A 16791-nucleotide genomic window follows, 5' to 3' on the forward strand; every position below is an offset into this window, starting at 1 on the left:
CAGGTACACAAACTTATCAGCCGTGCTTCCTCTTATCTGTGCAGGGTCTTCCTGCGGGCCATTAATCAGTATGCAGCCGTGCTCAACAAGAAGTTTCTGGATCAGACCAACTTTGAGCTGCAGGTAAAAGATTACCTTGTAAACCTTTTTATTCCCCCCCCCCCCCCTCTAGTCCGGTGGTCCACCACAAAGGTTTCACTTTCAGGGGACAGAATTATATGCTCTAGTTAGTACGCGAAGCAAAAGGTCAGTGAAGGCTTCGAGCGTACACTTGCAGGACAGAACATTAGGTACACCTGCTCAATCCACATACAAGAGCTTTACATTTAAAAAATGTACACGTGCAATATTGGAGTATTAAATGGCTAAAATTGTTTTACAGTAACTATATTTAAGTTATGTTATTATGAGGAAAAATATGTGGGATTATAAAATAAATGATTTTTATTCTCATTGGATTTGACCTCATATTAAAAACATCAGGGCTCTTCTCAAAGTATTTTATGACTAAAATTGCAATAATATTTTAACATGTTTTAAATTGTTTTTGTAGGGTTTTTTTTGTCCTGTCCAGCCATTGGGGCAGATAGTATTATTGATCTAAATGCCCCTTTGTTATGCATATTTGGAGCAGCTGGACCAGAGCAGGAGGGGATAGAAAAGAATGTTAAGCAAACAAAAATGTTTTTAAAAACTCTAATTAAATTGATATTTTGTTCAAATAAAATGGTTACTAGAATGAATTGTTAAATTAGCTTTTTCTGCAGAGAAGCAAATCCAAGCAGAAAGGTGACTGACGTCCATATTTTGTTTTAGTGACACGTCAAACATCTGAATAGTTGTTGACTCCTATGAAACAACAAAAACAACACGTTAAAAAGATTTTGATGACATCTGTAAAGCTATTTTTGGACCTAATGTGACCTTGTTGACCTTGTCTTGCATCAGCTGTGGAACAACTACTTCCACCTGGCGGTGGCCTTCCTCACCCAGGAGTCGCTGCAGCTGGAGAACTTCTCCAGCGACAAACGCGCTAAAATCTGCCACAAGTGAGTAACTCCTCCAAAGCACCGGATGTTCTCAGGCATCAAAGCCCACATTCCACGGAAAAAATCAGGAATGTCCTCGTGGAGTTTCTGGTCTTTAATGTGTATTGTTCCCCTGGTCTAATGAGCCATGGATAAAGGGGAGAAGTAGGGCATGCCCATATCCCCGAGGGCCAATATGTCATGTCTCCACCAGGTGCTACAATTCAGTTGGGTACAATTTAGAACTTAAATGCCTTAAATTATAGTTTTTATTGTAAATATTCCATAATTCCCTTTAATGCGAGGAGTATAGAATAGCTGATCTGCAATATTCCTGCACTCCTTACCCTCGGGAACAATTGGATCCCATTATCTCCTGTTTATTCTTAAATACCGTACCCCAACAAATTGGGGTTCCTACAACACCAAGGGAATATATTCATGAAAGTAGTTTGAAGTTTAAGAATGTATTGTCATGCTTGTGCTTCTTTTTGTTCCTGTTTGCTGCGTTCAGGTACCAGGACATGAGGCGGCAAATCGGCTTTGAGATCAGGGACATGTGGTACAATCTAGGTAATGTCTTCGCTTTGTTGACCGGATTCTAGCAAGGATGAGTATGTGAGAGCCAAGCAAGTCATGGATATTCAATGGAGAAAATGTACTCTTAATTTAGTCAAATACGATGGTGGTGCGTTGGATTTCGTACCTGGGCCTCCCTTTCCCGGGTCCAGGTTGATTTATAATGTGAACTTAGAGTGCATTCTAAATCTTAGCCCATCCTTAACTCATGTGTGCACTTGTTCCTCTCCCACTTCAGGACCCCACAAGATCAAATTCATCCCCGAGATGGTGGGCCCCATCCTGGAGATGACGCTGGTCCCGGAGATCGAGCTCCGCAAAGCCACCATTCCCATCTTCTTTGACATGATGCAGTGCGAGTTCCACTTCACGTGCAGTTTCCAGCGGGTGCGCTCACCTCTTATTCTTATATTCTTATTACACCCGCCCAAAACTAGCATGGAGACGGGGGGGCGGGGGGGGCAAATGCATATATTGGATGAGAGCTAACATGCAGACTTAATGGCAAACCGTGGGCATTGCTGCAGGAATGTGGGGAGTAATAAACGTTGCTCAGGGACGCACACACAAATAAAATGAAGGCTCCGTCGCCGCAAGCCTGCTTGTAATTCAGCAAATCTCGTTTAGTATTTTGTTGTGCCGCGATTAGCCACGGTGGCGCAGAGAGGAACTTAATGCTACGCCTCGTTAAGGGAGAAAACCAGGGAGAATCCTCTTGGGCTGCACGTGCTCTTTGCGTGGGCACCGTGCTTCTTACCTCCACCAAGGCAGCGTTTAGGCTTCTTTTTGCACTTTTATCTCACATAAAGTTATCATAGAGGAGATTGTGGGCAGAAAGAAATCAGTGGACACGGTGGAATATGTTGTGAGTGTGGGCTGGTCTAAATCATACCACAGTTTTTTTGCTTTTGTCTGAGACTGTTTTATCCATCAGGAGACTGAGGGCTGCAAGATCTATTTTTATGTAGTTACCGCCAACAATTTTAGTGTTTTTTTTATGGCACATTTGATCCGGGAGGAGACTGCAGCAAAGTGGAGACTATGGAGCACATGCAGCCGTGTACATATGGGCTCCCTTCAATGACACCATGCTGGTTACCTCCACCAAGGCTTGATTGTAGGTGTTAATCTCAGATATCTGTTTGATATCTCCCCCAAGACAGCATTTAGGCTTGTTTTTAGGCTTTAATCTCAGCTAATTTTCGAGACGGAGAAAAGTAGAGAATGCGGAGCATGTTCAGAGTACACCATGATTGTTACTGTACCTCCACGAGGCAGCCTTCAGGGTTGTTTTATGCCTCATGTCAGAAGTCTGAAGGCGGAAAGAAAGAGTGCTGCAGCTAAGTGGAGACTACGGCTAACAACACTGCAGCAGTTGTTAGCATGCGTGCTTATTTGCGTTGTTGTTAGCATGCGTGCTTATTTGTGTTGTTGTTAACATGCGTGCTTATTTGCGTTGTTGTTAGCATGCGTGCTTATTTGTGTTGTTAGCATGCGTGCTTATTTGTGTTGTTAGCATGCGTGCTTATTTGCGTTGTTGTTAGCATGCGTGCTTATTTGTGTTGTTGTTAGCATGCGTGCTTATTTGCGTTGTTGTTAGCATGCGTGCTTATTTGCGTTGTTGTTAGCATGCGTGCTTATTTGCGTTGTTGTTAGCATGCGTGCTTATTTGTGTTGTTGTTAGCATGCGTGCTTATTTGCGTTGTTGTTAGCATGCGTGCTTATTTGTGTTGTTAGCATGCGTGCTTATTTGTGTTGTTAGCATGCGTGCTTATTTGCGTTGTTGTTAGCATGCGTGCTTATTTGCGTTGTTGTTAGCATGCGTGCTTATTTGTGTTGTTGTTAGCATGCGTGCTTATTTGCGTTGTTGTTAGCATGCGTGCTTATTTGCGTTGTTGTTAGCATGCGTGCTTATTTGTGTTGTTGTTAGCATGCGTGCTTATTTGCGTTGTTGTTAGCATGCGTGCTTATTTGTGTTGTTGTTAGCATGCGTGCTTATTTGCGTTGTTGTTAGCATGCGTGCTTATTTGCGTTGTTGTTAGCATGCGTGCTTATTTGTGTTGTTGTTAGCATGCGTGCTTATTTGCGTTGTTGTTAGCATGCGTGCTTATTTGTGTTGTTAGCATACGTGCTTATTTGTGTTGTTAGCATGCGTGCTTATTTGTGTTGTTGTTAGCATGCGTGCTTATTTGCGTTGTTGTTAGCATGCGTGCTTATTTGCGTTGTTGTTAGCATGCGTGCTTATTTGCGTTGTTGTTAGCATGCGTGCTTATTTGCGTTGTTGTTAGCATGCGTGCTTATTTGCGTTGTTGTTAGCATGCGTGCTTATTTGCGCTGTTGTTAGCATGCGTGCTTATTTGCGTTGTTGTTAGCATGCGTGCTTATTTGCGTTGTTGTTAGCATGCGTGCTTATTTGCGTTGTTGTTAGCATGCGTGCTTATTTGCGTTGTTGTTAGCATGCGCGCTTATTTGGGTTGTTGTTAGCATGCGCGCTTATTTGGGTTGTTGTTAGCATGCGCGCTTATTTGCGTTGTTAGCATGCGTGCTTATTTGCGTTGTTGTTAGCATGCGTGCTTATTTGCGTTGTTGTTAGCATGCGTGCTTATTTGCGTTGTTGTCAGCATGCGTGCTTATTTGCGTTGTTGTTAGCATGCGTGCTTATTTGCGTTGTTGTCAGCATGCGTGCTTATTTGCGTTGTTGTTAGCATGCGTGCTTATTTGCGTTGTTGTTAGCATGCGTGCTTATTTGCGTTGTTGTTAGCATGCGTGCTTATTTGCGTTGTTGTTAGCATGCGTGCTTATTTGCGTTGTTGTTAGCATGCGTGCTTATTTGCGTTGTTGTTAGCATGCGTGCTTATTTGTGTTGTTGTTAGCATGCGTGCTTATTTGCGTTGTTAGCATGCGTGCTTATTTGCGTTGTTGTTAGCATGCGTGCTTATTTGCGTTGTTGTTAGCATGCGTGCTTATTTGCGTTGTTGTTAGCATGCGTGCTTATTTGCGTTGTTGTTAGCATGCGTGCTTATTTGCGTTGTTGTTAGCATGCGTGCTTATTTGTGTTGTTGTTAGCATGCGTGCTTATTTGCGTTGTTAGCATGCGTGCTTATTTGCGTTGTTGTTAGCATGCGTGCTTATTTGCGTTGTTGTTAGCATGCATCAACTAATGTTTAAACATTGCAAAGCGACGCAACATTCCACCCAGCGTTCTCCCTTTGCTCCACTTCTGTTTGTGGCTTCAGGAATTGAATGAAAATGTCTTGGGGTCTTCTGTAGAATGCATCCAGCGTACGTCAGACATATGAGCTCCATGCATCACTGTCCAGAAGGTGCAGGAGCAATATAGTGGGGGGGGGGTCAAAGAGGGTGGTGAGATGGCTTTAATGAACGGGAAGGACGGCGGATTATTTACGACATTCTGTGATTGCAGTTTGAGAACGAGATCATCACCAAGTTGGATCACGAGGTGGAGGGGGGCCGCGGCGACGAGCAGTACAAAGTTCTCTTCCAGAAGATGTAAGTAGATGGTGATAACCCCCCACCCTCCACCCCTAATTAAAATGACTAATAATCATCTCTCATCAGTTTGCTGGAGCACTGCAGGAAGCACAAGTACCTGGCCAAAAGTGGCGAGAACTTTGTCACGCTGGTGGTTCGGCTTCTGGAGAGGCTGCTGGACTACCGCACCATCATGCATGACGAGAACAAGGAGAACCGCATGAGCTGCACTGTCAACGTGCTCGTGAGTCCAAAACACACAAAAAAAACTATTTTTGGAATTCAGTCATTGGAATTCACATTCCCCAATAATGAACCGCAGCTCCTGTGCCATGCGGCACTCGTGCAGGCTCAGACTAGCACACTACCACCGCAAAGGGAGCGGATTTTCACAATGTCACAGTATATGTTGGAATTCAATTCATCTTCCCTCTGAATGAACCACAGCTCCCCAGTGGCGGCAGCTGTCATGCAGCCCAAGACCGTGACACTGCCAGCACCAAGGCAGCACATTTCCACAATGTCATAATACTATATATAAAAATTCATTTTTCCTCTCAATGAACCGCAGCTCCCCTTTGTCAGCAGCACTCGTGTAGCTTCTGACCATGCATGACGCTACCACCACAGAAGGAGTGGATTTTCACAATGTCATAGTATATATTAGATTTCATTTTTCCTCTCAATGAACCGTGTCTCCCCTTTGTCGGTAGCACTCGTGTAGCCTCTGACCATGCATGACACTACCACCACAGAAGGGGTGTATTTTCACAATGTCATAGTATATATTAGATTTCATTTTTCCTCTCAATGAACCGCGTCTCTCCTTTTTTGGCAGCACTCGTGTAGCCTCTGACCATGCATGACACTACCACCACAGAAGGAGTGGATTTTCACAATGTCATAGTATATATTAGATTTCATTTTTCCTCTCAATGAACCGTGTCTCCCCTTTGTCGGCAGCACTCGTGTAGCCTCTGACCATGCATGACACTACCACCACAGAAGGGGTGGATTTTCACAATGTCATAGTATATATTAGATTTCATTTTTCCTCTCAATGAACCGCAGCTCCCCTTTGTTGGCAGCACTCGTGTAGCCTCTGACCATGCATGACACTACCACCACAGAAGGAGTGGATTTTCACAATGTCATAGTATATATTAGATTTCATTTTTCCTCTCAATGAACCGTGTCTCCCCTTTGTCGGCAGCACTCGTGTAGCCTCTGACCATGCATGACACTACCACCACCACAGAAGGAGTGGATTTTCACAATGTCATAGTATATATATTAGATTTCATTTTTCCTCTCAATGAACCGCAGCTCCCCTTTGTTGGCAGCACTCGTGTAGCCTCTGACCATGCATGACACTACCACCACAGAAGGAGTGGATTTTCACAATGTCATAGTATATATTAGATTTCATTTTTCCTCTCAATGAACCGTGTCTCCCCTTTGTCGGCAGCACTCGTGTAGCCTCTGACCATGACACTACCAGCACCAAGGGAGTGGACCTTCATAATGTCACAGTCCATCTTTCCTGCCAATAAGCACTCATGCAGCTCCAGACCGCGACACTACCACCATGCCTCAAGACACAATGATCTTTGTATTCATTTGTGTTGGCACTCGTGTAACGTCATAACGACTGTATGCTGACTCATTATCTGGGGAGAGCACATAGTACATAGTATCTACAGTACTCCCAATTTTACATACTTTAGTGAGATACTGTACATATAAAAGTTACACTTTTAAGCTTCATAAAAAGTACAACATGTCTCCATGTCTCCTTTTCCTCACAGAACTTCTACAAGGAGATCGACAGAGAGGAGATGTACATCAGGTAAGCGCTTCCTCTCATACGTGTATGTATATGTGTATGTATATATACTGGGTACTACACACGCCTATATACTATACTTGTATACCCATGTAATTATGGTAAGTAGAGAGTTGATTCTTGCCACGTGGGGGTCCCCCCCCCCCCCTTTCAGGTACCTGTACAAGCTGTGCGATCTCCACAAAGAGTGCGATAACTACACGGAGGCGGCTTACACGCTGCTTCTCCACGCCAAGCTGCTCAAGGTACGGGAATGTTCCTCCATATGTTCCTGGTCGTGCACGTTGCTTCCTGTCATCACATTGTGTTGATTTGGTTTCCCTGGCAACTGCTGCAAATAAATGGGCCTGTTCAGTGTGTGTGTGTGTGCATGTGTGTGTGTGTGTGCGTGTGTGTGTGTGTGTGTGCGTGTGTGTGTGTGTATTAATAAGTCAAACTAGCACTCACGTGGTAATGATGAGCTCCCCTGATGGACGACCTGCAGCCTCATAATAACAGCTACAGTTGTGATGGCGGGGTCAGAGGTCAGCCCCGCCAATCACAAGAAATCCTTTTAGCATGTCGGTGCCAGATGCCCGCCAGATGAGCGGCCATGTTGGTTAAAACCACCTTTTTCAGCCATTGTGGTGTCAACAAAATGCATTATTATTATTATTGTTATTATTATTATTTGGAGTCCGGGTCACCAGTCCTTATCTCTGCAGTGGTCTGACGAGGCATGCGCGGCCCACCTGACCCAGCGAGACGGCTACCAGGCCTCCACCCAGTGCCAACTGAAGGACCAGCTCTACCAGCAGATAATCAGCTACTTTGACAAGGGCAAGGTAACGCAAACGTACACTTTTGGAACATTTGGACAGTAACCTTGGAAGACATCTAGAAATAAAATCCATCCATTTTCTATGACGCTTATCCTCATGAGGATGCTGGAGCCTATCCCAGCTGCCTTCGGGCAAGAGGCGGGGTACACGTGTACTGGTCGCCAGCCAATCACAGGTCACATATAGACGGTGAGGGATGCCATCAAAGTGAAGAAGAGTCCAATCGGGGTCTCCAGGGTGGGCGCTCCTATCTCTGGGGCTGAGGTGGCTGAGCTCCTCAGTGGCAGGGCCCCCAGGGGTGGATGAGACACGCCCCATACTTCCTAAATCATAATTTTGGTGGTGACCAAAAGGACGAGATTGTGGGTACCAGCGGCTGAAATGAGTTTTAGCTGGCTGGCGACCAGTTTGTTTGGATTTTTAGTTATTATTTATTAATTTTATTTTATTCTAATGAGTGTGATTATTCCCTCTACTTGGTTGGTGACCAGTCCATTAGGATTTTTATTTAGTATGTCTTAATTTGACTAATGAGTGTGATTATTCCCTCTCCAGATGTGGGAGGAAGCCATCATCCTGGGGAAGGAACTGGCAGAGCAGTACGAGAACGAGATGTTTGACTTTGAGCAGCTCAGTGCGTCCTTGGTATGTCCGTCTGTAATCTTTTAAAAATGATTTCCATCAATAGATGAAATATAAGTTGGCTTCTTGAGGCTGAACACGGTTATCGTCCCCGTGTAGCGGAAGCAGGCCCAGTTCTACGAGAACATCGTGAAGGTGATCCGACCCAAACCCGACTACTTCGCCGTGGGCTACTACGGCGTGGGCTTCCCTTCCTTTCTTAGGGTGAGTGGCGGGTCGTGGGTTTGGGGTTCAAAGGTCAACACCGGCCACCGGCTCAGCCTGTCAACATGGATTATTAACATCTTCCATTTGTAGTCTGGGATTTATTCCAGCTTTAAAGCGGCTATTAGCGACACTAGCATAGCTACGTGAGCCAAAGCTAACGTGAAACATTTTAGCTGCAACATTGCCAGGTTAGCCGTTAGCCATAGCTCTAACTGACTGATGGACAGGTGGTGCAGCTTTAGTTTAAGATTAGATGGAAAACGAGCGTCTCTTCACCCAAACGTGAAGCAAAGAATTGTGGGAGATTGAGCTCAGCATCGTTTCCCATGTGAAGGATGTCCTTTCTTTGTCCAACATGGCGAGTCCTTCACGCTATCGTATGGTGTTCAAGGCGTCATGAGTAGCAGTTTGATGCCACTCTGCCGGCCGCTTTCATCCCACGGTAGAAGGTCCATTAGAGAGGCTGCAAATTACGCTGCTCTAATCTGCTGCTCTATTTAAGCCCACGGCTTCCAGACTGCTTTTTGTCTGGCTGTTCCCCTTTCATGCCTTCCTCCCTCCACCGTGTTTGACCTTGGCGGAGGTAAGCGGGGGCGCCACCCGACAGGTTGTCTTTGCGACTTGTTTAAGCTCAGCCGGGCCGGAGCCGAGTTCGTCCTTGGTGGCTGCTGAGATGTTTGGGATGGGAAGTGTTTGTGCTTCGTCCTCCCAGACGAACCACAAAGTTGACCTCCGACTTGAAAATACACTCTGTGCTTTAGTTTTATCACTTTTCTTTATATATCCCTTTATGGTTGGATATATGTGGCATTAAAATGTCGCTGCTTGCTTCCATGAAGACTAATGGCCGCCTTAAATGGCGGTCCTGATGAGGAATGTTGGATCATGAGCAGCAGGAACTCATCGTTTTCCATCGTCCGTTGCAAACACAGTAGGAATTGCTTGAAATGTTACGTTTGGATTCGTGTAAACTTGCTAATTGTGTGGAAAAGAATGATTTTATTCCTGTAATATTATCTCTTTTTTTCCTGTATAATTCTCAGACACGATTCTTGTAGAAATGCAAATTACACCAAAATTAATGAAACTATTTTTTACATTTATTCTTGGAAATGGACTTGTTTTTCTTGTAATGTCATGTATTATACATATATGTCATATATTGTCATATATTATATATACAGACGTAGCAGAGATGAGGATGCTGAGGTTCTCATTGGGACTCATTACAACTTTAATTTTGAAAAAATGTACTTTTACTTGCAGTATGTATATTTTTCTAGTAGCACCACTTTTTTCCAATATGCATTTTTGCCAAATAATCGCACAACTTAAAAAAACAAAACATTTTTTAATGTATTTTTATCCAATATCCTCAATACTTTATTGTTGCAAAATTACCCTTTTTTCTTGTTATATATACATATATTTTTTAACTAATATTACAACGTTATTCTCAACTTTAATCCCATTGTACAGCTCTTTGGGTGTCTTAAAAAGTGCTAAATGAATAAATGTAACAATTATTATTGTATTTTTTTTTCTTGTAAATTATGTATTTTTTTTTAATAATAATGCAACTTTATTCCAGTCAGATAATATATATTCTGGCATTTTTCCTTCCAATACAATAACTTTTCACCCTTTTTCACCATTTTAATATGACTTTTTTTATATGCCAATGTAGTTTTTAAGCAAGGTGTTTTTAACAAGAGGTCCCATGTAGACTATGTAGGTTTTGCATGACCCCTACCAGTTCTGGTTAAAATATTATCAAACAACAGAACCAAGATGCGGTCTGGTAAACGTTAATTGGGATTGTTTTGACAGCAAGAACGAGGCCTACCGGTGAAGTGCAGGTTTTCAGGATGAGTGCAGTCTAATGGTGTCTAAGAGCGGTCTAGGAGGTTTTTGTGGTCCCTGTTGCATCATGCCTCCTTTTAGGTTGTCTCTTCAATACGCTCTCGATGTAAGAGGTCATCAACGTGCCGCAGAGGGAATTTTTTTAGTGTTTGGCTTCCTAATCAAGATGGATACAAGGAATCAGGGGGGGGGGGGTTTGAGCTTCACACCACAGGGCGGCATCACGCGCTCCAACGGGTAGAGTCAATTATGTAAGAAAATCAATACACTGATGAAGGCCTTATGTTTCTGCACCTTTAATAATTGATTTTACGCACGGCCACGTAATTCAGTTGTGATTTATTAGCGGCTAATGTGGCAGAACACGAGGGACCTTGCTAATTGTGAAACGCCGTACATCAGAGATGCAACACGGCCACACAAACTCTCACTTGTCTTCATTAAGAGCTTTGCATTATTGCACCGACTCAAGCCTCTCGCTTTTGGCCTTCGTTGGCATGAATCCGACTTGTGTTTCATTTCTTAGTATTACTTTGTTTCATGACCGCGTGAAATTGCCTTTTTCCCACCCAGCAGCTGAAAAAAAAAAAAAAAGAATAATGATGTCGTTGATGCTGCTGCAGCATGTAGCGCCTGTGATTGTCGTGAAAATGAGCTTAGTGACATTGAGATGACAGCGGCTGCATGACCAGAATGCTCAGCATCGCATCCTGTATCAGCCTGCAGCCGCAACACGCTGGGCTGACAAATACCTCAGCACACCTCAGGTGGGCAGGCGGCGACCAAACGTTGTGCTTTTGTCAACTTATCGGTCAAAGCAAATTTGGAAAAGCCGGCCCCGAAGCGTCTTTCGAAGACGTGGTTCCGTTTAATTAATTGGGGAATTGAGGCATGTGCTCTTCGTGAGCGTTAGCAAAGAATGTGTGCTTGCTATCATGCAGCGGGAAACAAATCTTCCTCTTTTATCGTCCTATGCTCACTGAAAGCTAATGCCCTTCATTCTGCATGATTTACATATTCTCATGTGGCTACAATGCAGCTTTTTGGCCACACGGGGGCGCCAAACAGTCTACGCAAAAAGAATTGGACCGCATCTTTCTGGAAAAATACACTTTGAGAGTCCTTAGAATTTAAACAGTCATCGTTAATGACACCCGGAGCACCTGGAGAACCCCCCCACACACACAGATTCGAACCCAGGTCTCCTGACTGTGTGGCCAACATGCTAACCACTCATCCACGTGTTCCTGTCCTTCCAGAACAAAATGTTCATCTACCGCGGGAAGGAATACGAGCGCTGGGAGGACTTTGAAGCTCGCCTCCTCACGCAGTTTCCCAACGCTGAGAAGATGAAGACCACCACGTCGCCGAGCGAGGACACAAAGTGTTCACCTGGACAACGTATCCTTTTACCTTACCTATTTCCTGTTCCACCAGTACAGCACTGGTATTTGTGTTAGTTAGTTAGCAGGCTAGTCTCGTTATAGAGGTTAGTGAATACAATTAAAAAGTTAATTAAATACTCATTGATGCAATTGATCAATGGGTAATTTTGGCCAGTATTTGAGAAATGGATGTAGCCTGGCTAACGTTTCTAATGGGATGTCAGCCTCTGCACACATGGCTCCTAAATCTGAAGGACACGGGGTCACACATGCAAATCCAAATGCATATGGAGGATATTTACACATTATGCATATTATAGACTGGCGCCACCCTTGCCAGCCTTGCCAGCCTTGCCAGCCTTGACTTGTGGGCCAAAGACATCCAGTGTTTCACGGTGAAACCAATCCTGGATTTGCCTGCCAAGTTCCAGAACAAGCCGGTGTCTGAACAAATACTCAGGTAAGTTGCCATCACGCTCCACGCTTTAAAGCCGTGAACGTTCGTGGAACGTTGCAGTCGACCTTCTGAAAGGTGATTGGCTCACGCCGATTGCCCGTTCGTGTTGGCAACGCCAAGTCAAACGCGTTTTAATACCTTGTGCGTGTTTGCCCGATCCGCATGCCGTCCAAATTCCCTGGGATGGGCCCGCGCCTGAACACATCAGCGTCCATAATTAAAAAGGGGGGTGGGGGGTGTTTACCCTTGGACCCCTTTATGCAAATACACCTGGTGCAGCTTTTTATCACAGGACCGCAGCGTCCGTGGCGCTGACCCCTTATTTGCTCACCGTGTGTGACGAGAATGTGGAAAATGTTAACAGCGGCGTTTAGCAGCACGCGTTGTTTGGCCAAACAGGAGTGGAGCGTAGAGATTTAGCTAGCAGGCGGTGGGCGGTGGGCGGGGGGGGTCGCGCTGCCATCAACTTCTGACCTTGCTTTATTGTCCGAGTGTAGAAGCAGCTGGCCTGCAAGTGGGCTCATCAAACGGCTTAATTGGGCGGCAGCGTTCAAGCTGCTTCGTTAATCTGCTGATCAGATAGGGAGTTCACCCCTCCCTTTCTCGCTTCGTTTGGGGGGGGGCCTTGTTGGCTTCATTAAAATGCAGCACCGCCCCTTTTGTGAGCCAGCAAAGGAAGGCAAAAATGGGAAAAATGGACTGGTGGCCAGCCAATCCCAGGGCACATATAGACAAACAACCATTCACACTCACATTCATACCTATGGACAATTTGGAGTGGCTAATTAACCTAGCATGTTTTTGGAATGTGGGAGGAAACCGGAGTACCCGGAGAAAAGCCACGCATGCACGGGGAGAACATGCAAACTCCACACAGAGATGGCCGAGGGTGGAATCGAACTCGGGTTCGCTAACCACGTGCAGCCCCCAGTAGAGATTCTCACATTCAATTTATTCCAAAGCTTTAGTCCATCTTCCAAAAGTCTAGGCTTCCTTCTCCGCATCCATGACGTCACTAAGACGTCACTATAAGACCCCAGAAGAACCTGGAGTTGTTAGTGGGGGGCGGGGCGGGGCAGGGCGGGAGCAAGGCACTCAACCTTTTAGGAATCACGACGCATGCTGGCCATAACACTTTAATTTACCCCCCCCCCAGCTTCTACACAGTAAATGAAGTCCATAAATTCCAGTATTCCAGGCCGGTGAGGAAAGGCGAGAAGGACCCGGACAACGAGTTTGCGGTAAGTGTGGCGTTATATATTTTACTGCCTTGGCTGCATGTACTGTAAGTACTGTATGTACTGTATGTACTGTAAGTACTGTATGTACTGTATGTATTGCATGTACTGCACGTACTTTAAGCCTTATTCGTAAATCCAAACGACCACGAGGCTCCGGTCAACACTCCATTGTTGACATGGCTCTGGAATCAACCCTGGTCCCTTTTTGTGCAGAACATGTGGATCGAGAGGACAACGTACACCACGGCCTACAAGCTGCCCGGCATCCTGCGCTGGTTTGAAGTCAAGTCCGTCTGCACGGTAACTAGCGAGGGCGGCGGGCCCCCTCATCACATGAACATCTTCAGCGGGGCCATTGATGCCATCAGTCCGCTTAAGCCGTGTAGACGGCCAGTATTGATAGCCTTGAGAGGCGCTCCTCCAACTTGGCCACTGGACACGTTCTCCTCACCGTCCGCCATTGATTCAGCCGACGCTGCTTTTTAACGCTTTGTGAGCGGCGAGCGTAGGAATGCATCCAAACACAAAGAAGACATGGCTCCTTTCTCTTCAGGTCAGATGGAAAAGACTGGAGTCCAATACCGCCTGCTAGCCGCCCATTAGCCACCCGCTAGCCACCTACTAGCCGCCCGCTAGCCACCCACTAGCCACCCACTAGTGGGTCGTTCAGCGTATTTTTAAGGTGGTTCTTGTTTTACGTTTTACAGTGGTTCTCTTCTTTTTACACAAAACAGTTAAGGTTGCCTCAACGGATGACAACTTGTTTCATAAATCATGTTGTTATAAAAATATATAAACGCCACATTCCCTCTGCAGTTGAGTAAAAACCAACACCCCCAGGCCATTCCGTTAGGAATTGTGCTAATTCAACCAGGTGGTGGGATTCTGTTTTCCTGGTTTTTTGTCTTTCCCTCCGTGGACTCCCAAATGAAGCCCACGGCCAGCTTGGCACTTGGCTTTCCCCGAATGCTCCGTCTGCTCGCTACATCACCAACAATTACACCACCGAGACTTCAGCCGTCCCCTTCCACACTCCCGAGTCCGTGTTGTGGAGCACCCCCCCCCCCCGCCGCCGCCTGTCTAATTCCGAGCAGAGGCTCACCGCTCCGGGCGTGTCTGGAACAAACTGTCAGGAGCAGCTAGCCTTCCAGATGAGCCATGAGAGGCCATGTCCCGCAGGTTGGAGACTCTATTTAAGGCCTAATGAGCGAGCGGAGATGCAGCTAGCTAAATCCTCCATGTGACACGAAGGCTTTTATCAAGACGGACTTGCCTTCCTCCTCCTGACGTTGCTTGCTTCTGTTTTCCTGACATTTTACTCCATGTGTTTATAAATAATATTTGCAAAAATGAATCATATTTTTAATGACCTCTCATGGCCCACCTGCAGTACCACCACGGCCCACACTTTGGGAATCCCTGGTCTATATTATTTATCATCTTTTAAGGGTCTACGGTGCAGAGCCCCCCCTCTAAAAACAAGCCTGTTCCCACTGTGCCCCACAGGATGAGATCAGCCCCCTGGAGAACGCCATGGAGACCATGCAGCTGGCCAATGAGAAGATCAGCAGCATGGTGCAGAGGCATATCAGTGACCCCAACCTTCCCATCAACCCCCTCTCCATGCTGCTCAACGGCATTGTGGACCCTGCCGTCATGGGAGGTTTTACCAACTATGAGAAGGTAACGCAAAGATCTAAAGATCTACGGCTTCTCCATCAACGCTGAAGTCCTCACATTATTTCATTTCTAATTTCAACAAAATATTATTATTATTATATATTATTACTAAAGTCAAATTCTCCTGTGGTGGACCACAATTTCAGGATAAAATTTCTTCTAATTGTTTTAACTTCTTTTTACTATGAAACGCTTTAAAAACATGTTTAGTGGTTCTCCCGTATGGATCATACATTTACTGTCTTCATTTAAGGTGTGTGTTTGAAATTGGTTTGTAGTCTTATGGTGGTTAAACACAAAAATATTAATATAATATAATATAATATTAATAATGTGAGTCAGCTTTTATTTCCCTATTTACTGTAAGTTAAGAGTAGGTTTGAAGTACATTGATAGTTCCCCTTTTAGTATTACCATTGGCTAACTTGTTCCTGCACTATTAGAACCTTTTGGTCCATTGAAGTATCTGGTCCAACAGTAAGAGTATTTTTCCCATCTCATTTGTATATACAGTATTAGAATATCAGCATATAATAAGACATAAGTTGCTTGATCAAGTCCTAATACGTCCAATTACATTCCCAACGTATTCCACTACACCACCGATTTTTTCCTGCCTGGCTTGATTTCACGCCGGGAAAATGATCTTGAATCCAATCAGAAGCTCATGCATATTTCAAGTTAAGAGGAGCTCTCATCCTCCGTCTGTTTTAATCACCACTCTGGTGACGACTGGCTCACATATTGATTGCCTCTCCTCGCTGTCAATCACTCGTTGTTGTTGTTGTTGGAAGACGACACTCGGCTTGATTGTGCGGCGTCAAGAAGCCAAAGCGTCGGCCTCCAGGTCGCACATCAGAGCGAGATGATGTTCGGAGCTCACCCCTTGACCTCTTCCTCTGCAGGCCTTCTTCAACGACAAGTACATGCAGGAGCACCCAGAGGACCTGGAGAAGATAGAGAAGCTGAAGGACCTCATCGCCTGGCAGGTCAGACTCAACCTGCTTACGCAACGCCATTTCTCAACAGGATTGGACCCAACAGGTTTTGTGTGTGTGTGTGTGTGTGTGTGTGCGTGTGTTGCGACAAAGGTCAACCCCTCGTCCATCTTCTAAAGAGCTGTCTATCAGCATGCAAGCTAAAAGGATTCAGGATCAGAACGCTAATTTTTAGCTCAGGCTTCAGGTTCCGTTTTGCCTTTAAGTTCTGCGGTGAAGTCCTTAGCTTCCTAGAAGACCAAAGAACACTTCCGTTCTTATTTTAGGCTGCTGCTATTTTCATCATCAACAATTTAGCGCTGAACTTCAGGTAAGGGGTAACTTTCAACTCGTGGTTTGACGAGGTTTTTCATTTAGATTTCGGATTGAGGATGTATTTTATGTTGTGTGATGTTAAGATTTAATCGGCTATCAACTAAACCAACACTGGATGGATGGATGGATGGAGTGAGGTTCCAACAGGCCGGTGAAGTTAGCGTGTCACTAAATATGCATCCCCTCAAATTTTGAGCAAATGTTTTGGGGTTCATTTTATTTTATCCTGAGCAAACA

General features: G+C 45.0%; 1 protein-coding gene across 3 annotated transcripts in view; it reads left to right on the forward strand.

Annotated features, from left to right (window-relative positions):
• The window catches only part of dock1 (dedicator of cytokinesis 1), a 98120-nt gene that overhangs the window by 75418 nt on the left and 5911 nt on the right, over positions 1 to 16791 (forward strand). For all 3 annotated transcript variants that reach the window (XM_058060983.1, XM_058060986.1, XM_058060984.1), the window contains exons 30-46: positions 45 to 123; positions 949 to 1049; positions 1543 to 1601; positions 1846 to 1994; positions 5032 to 5117; positions 5187 to 5343; positions 6908 to 6948; positions 7100 to 7190; positions 7650 to 7769; positions 8322 to 8411; positions 8508 to 8612; positions 11738 to 11879; positions 12242 to 12323; positions 13477 to 13561; positions 13775 to 13861; positions 15068 to 15244; positions 16147 to 16230. In XM_058060983.1, coding sequence (XP_057916966.1) covers positions 45 to 123; positions 949 to 1049; positions 1543 to 1601; positions 1846 to 1994; positions 5032 to 5117; positions 5187 to 5343; positions 6908 to 6948; positions 7100 to 7190; positions 7650 to 7769; positions 8322 to 8411; positions 8508 to 8612; positions 11738 to 11879; positions 12242 to 12323; positions 13477 to 13561; positions 13775 to 13861; positions 15068 to 15244; positions 16147 to 16230 — 1735 coding nt within the window. The remainder of the gene's footprint in view (positions 1 to 44; positions 124 to 948; positions 1050 to 1542; positions 1602 to 1845; positions 1995 to 5031; positions 5118 to 5186; positions 5344 to 6907; positions 6949 to 7099; positions 7191 to 7649; positions 7770 to 8321; positions 8412 to 8507; positions 8613 to 11737; positions 11880 to 12241; positions 12324 to 13476; positions 13562 to 13774; positions 13862 to 15067; positions 15245 to 16146; positions 16231 to 16791) is intronic.

This window comes from Doryrhamphus excisus, chromosome 22 (genome assembly GCF_030265055.1).
Source record: "Doryrhamphus excisus isolate RoL2022-K1 chromosome 22, RoL_Dexc_1.0, whole genome shotgun sequence".
In the NCBI taxonomy this organism is placed as follows: Eukaryota; Metazoa; Chordata; class Actinopteri; order Syngnathiformes; family Syngnathidae; genus Doryrhamphus; species Doryrhamphus excisus.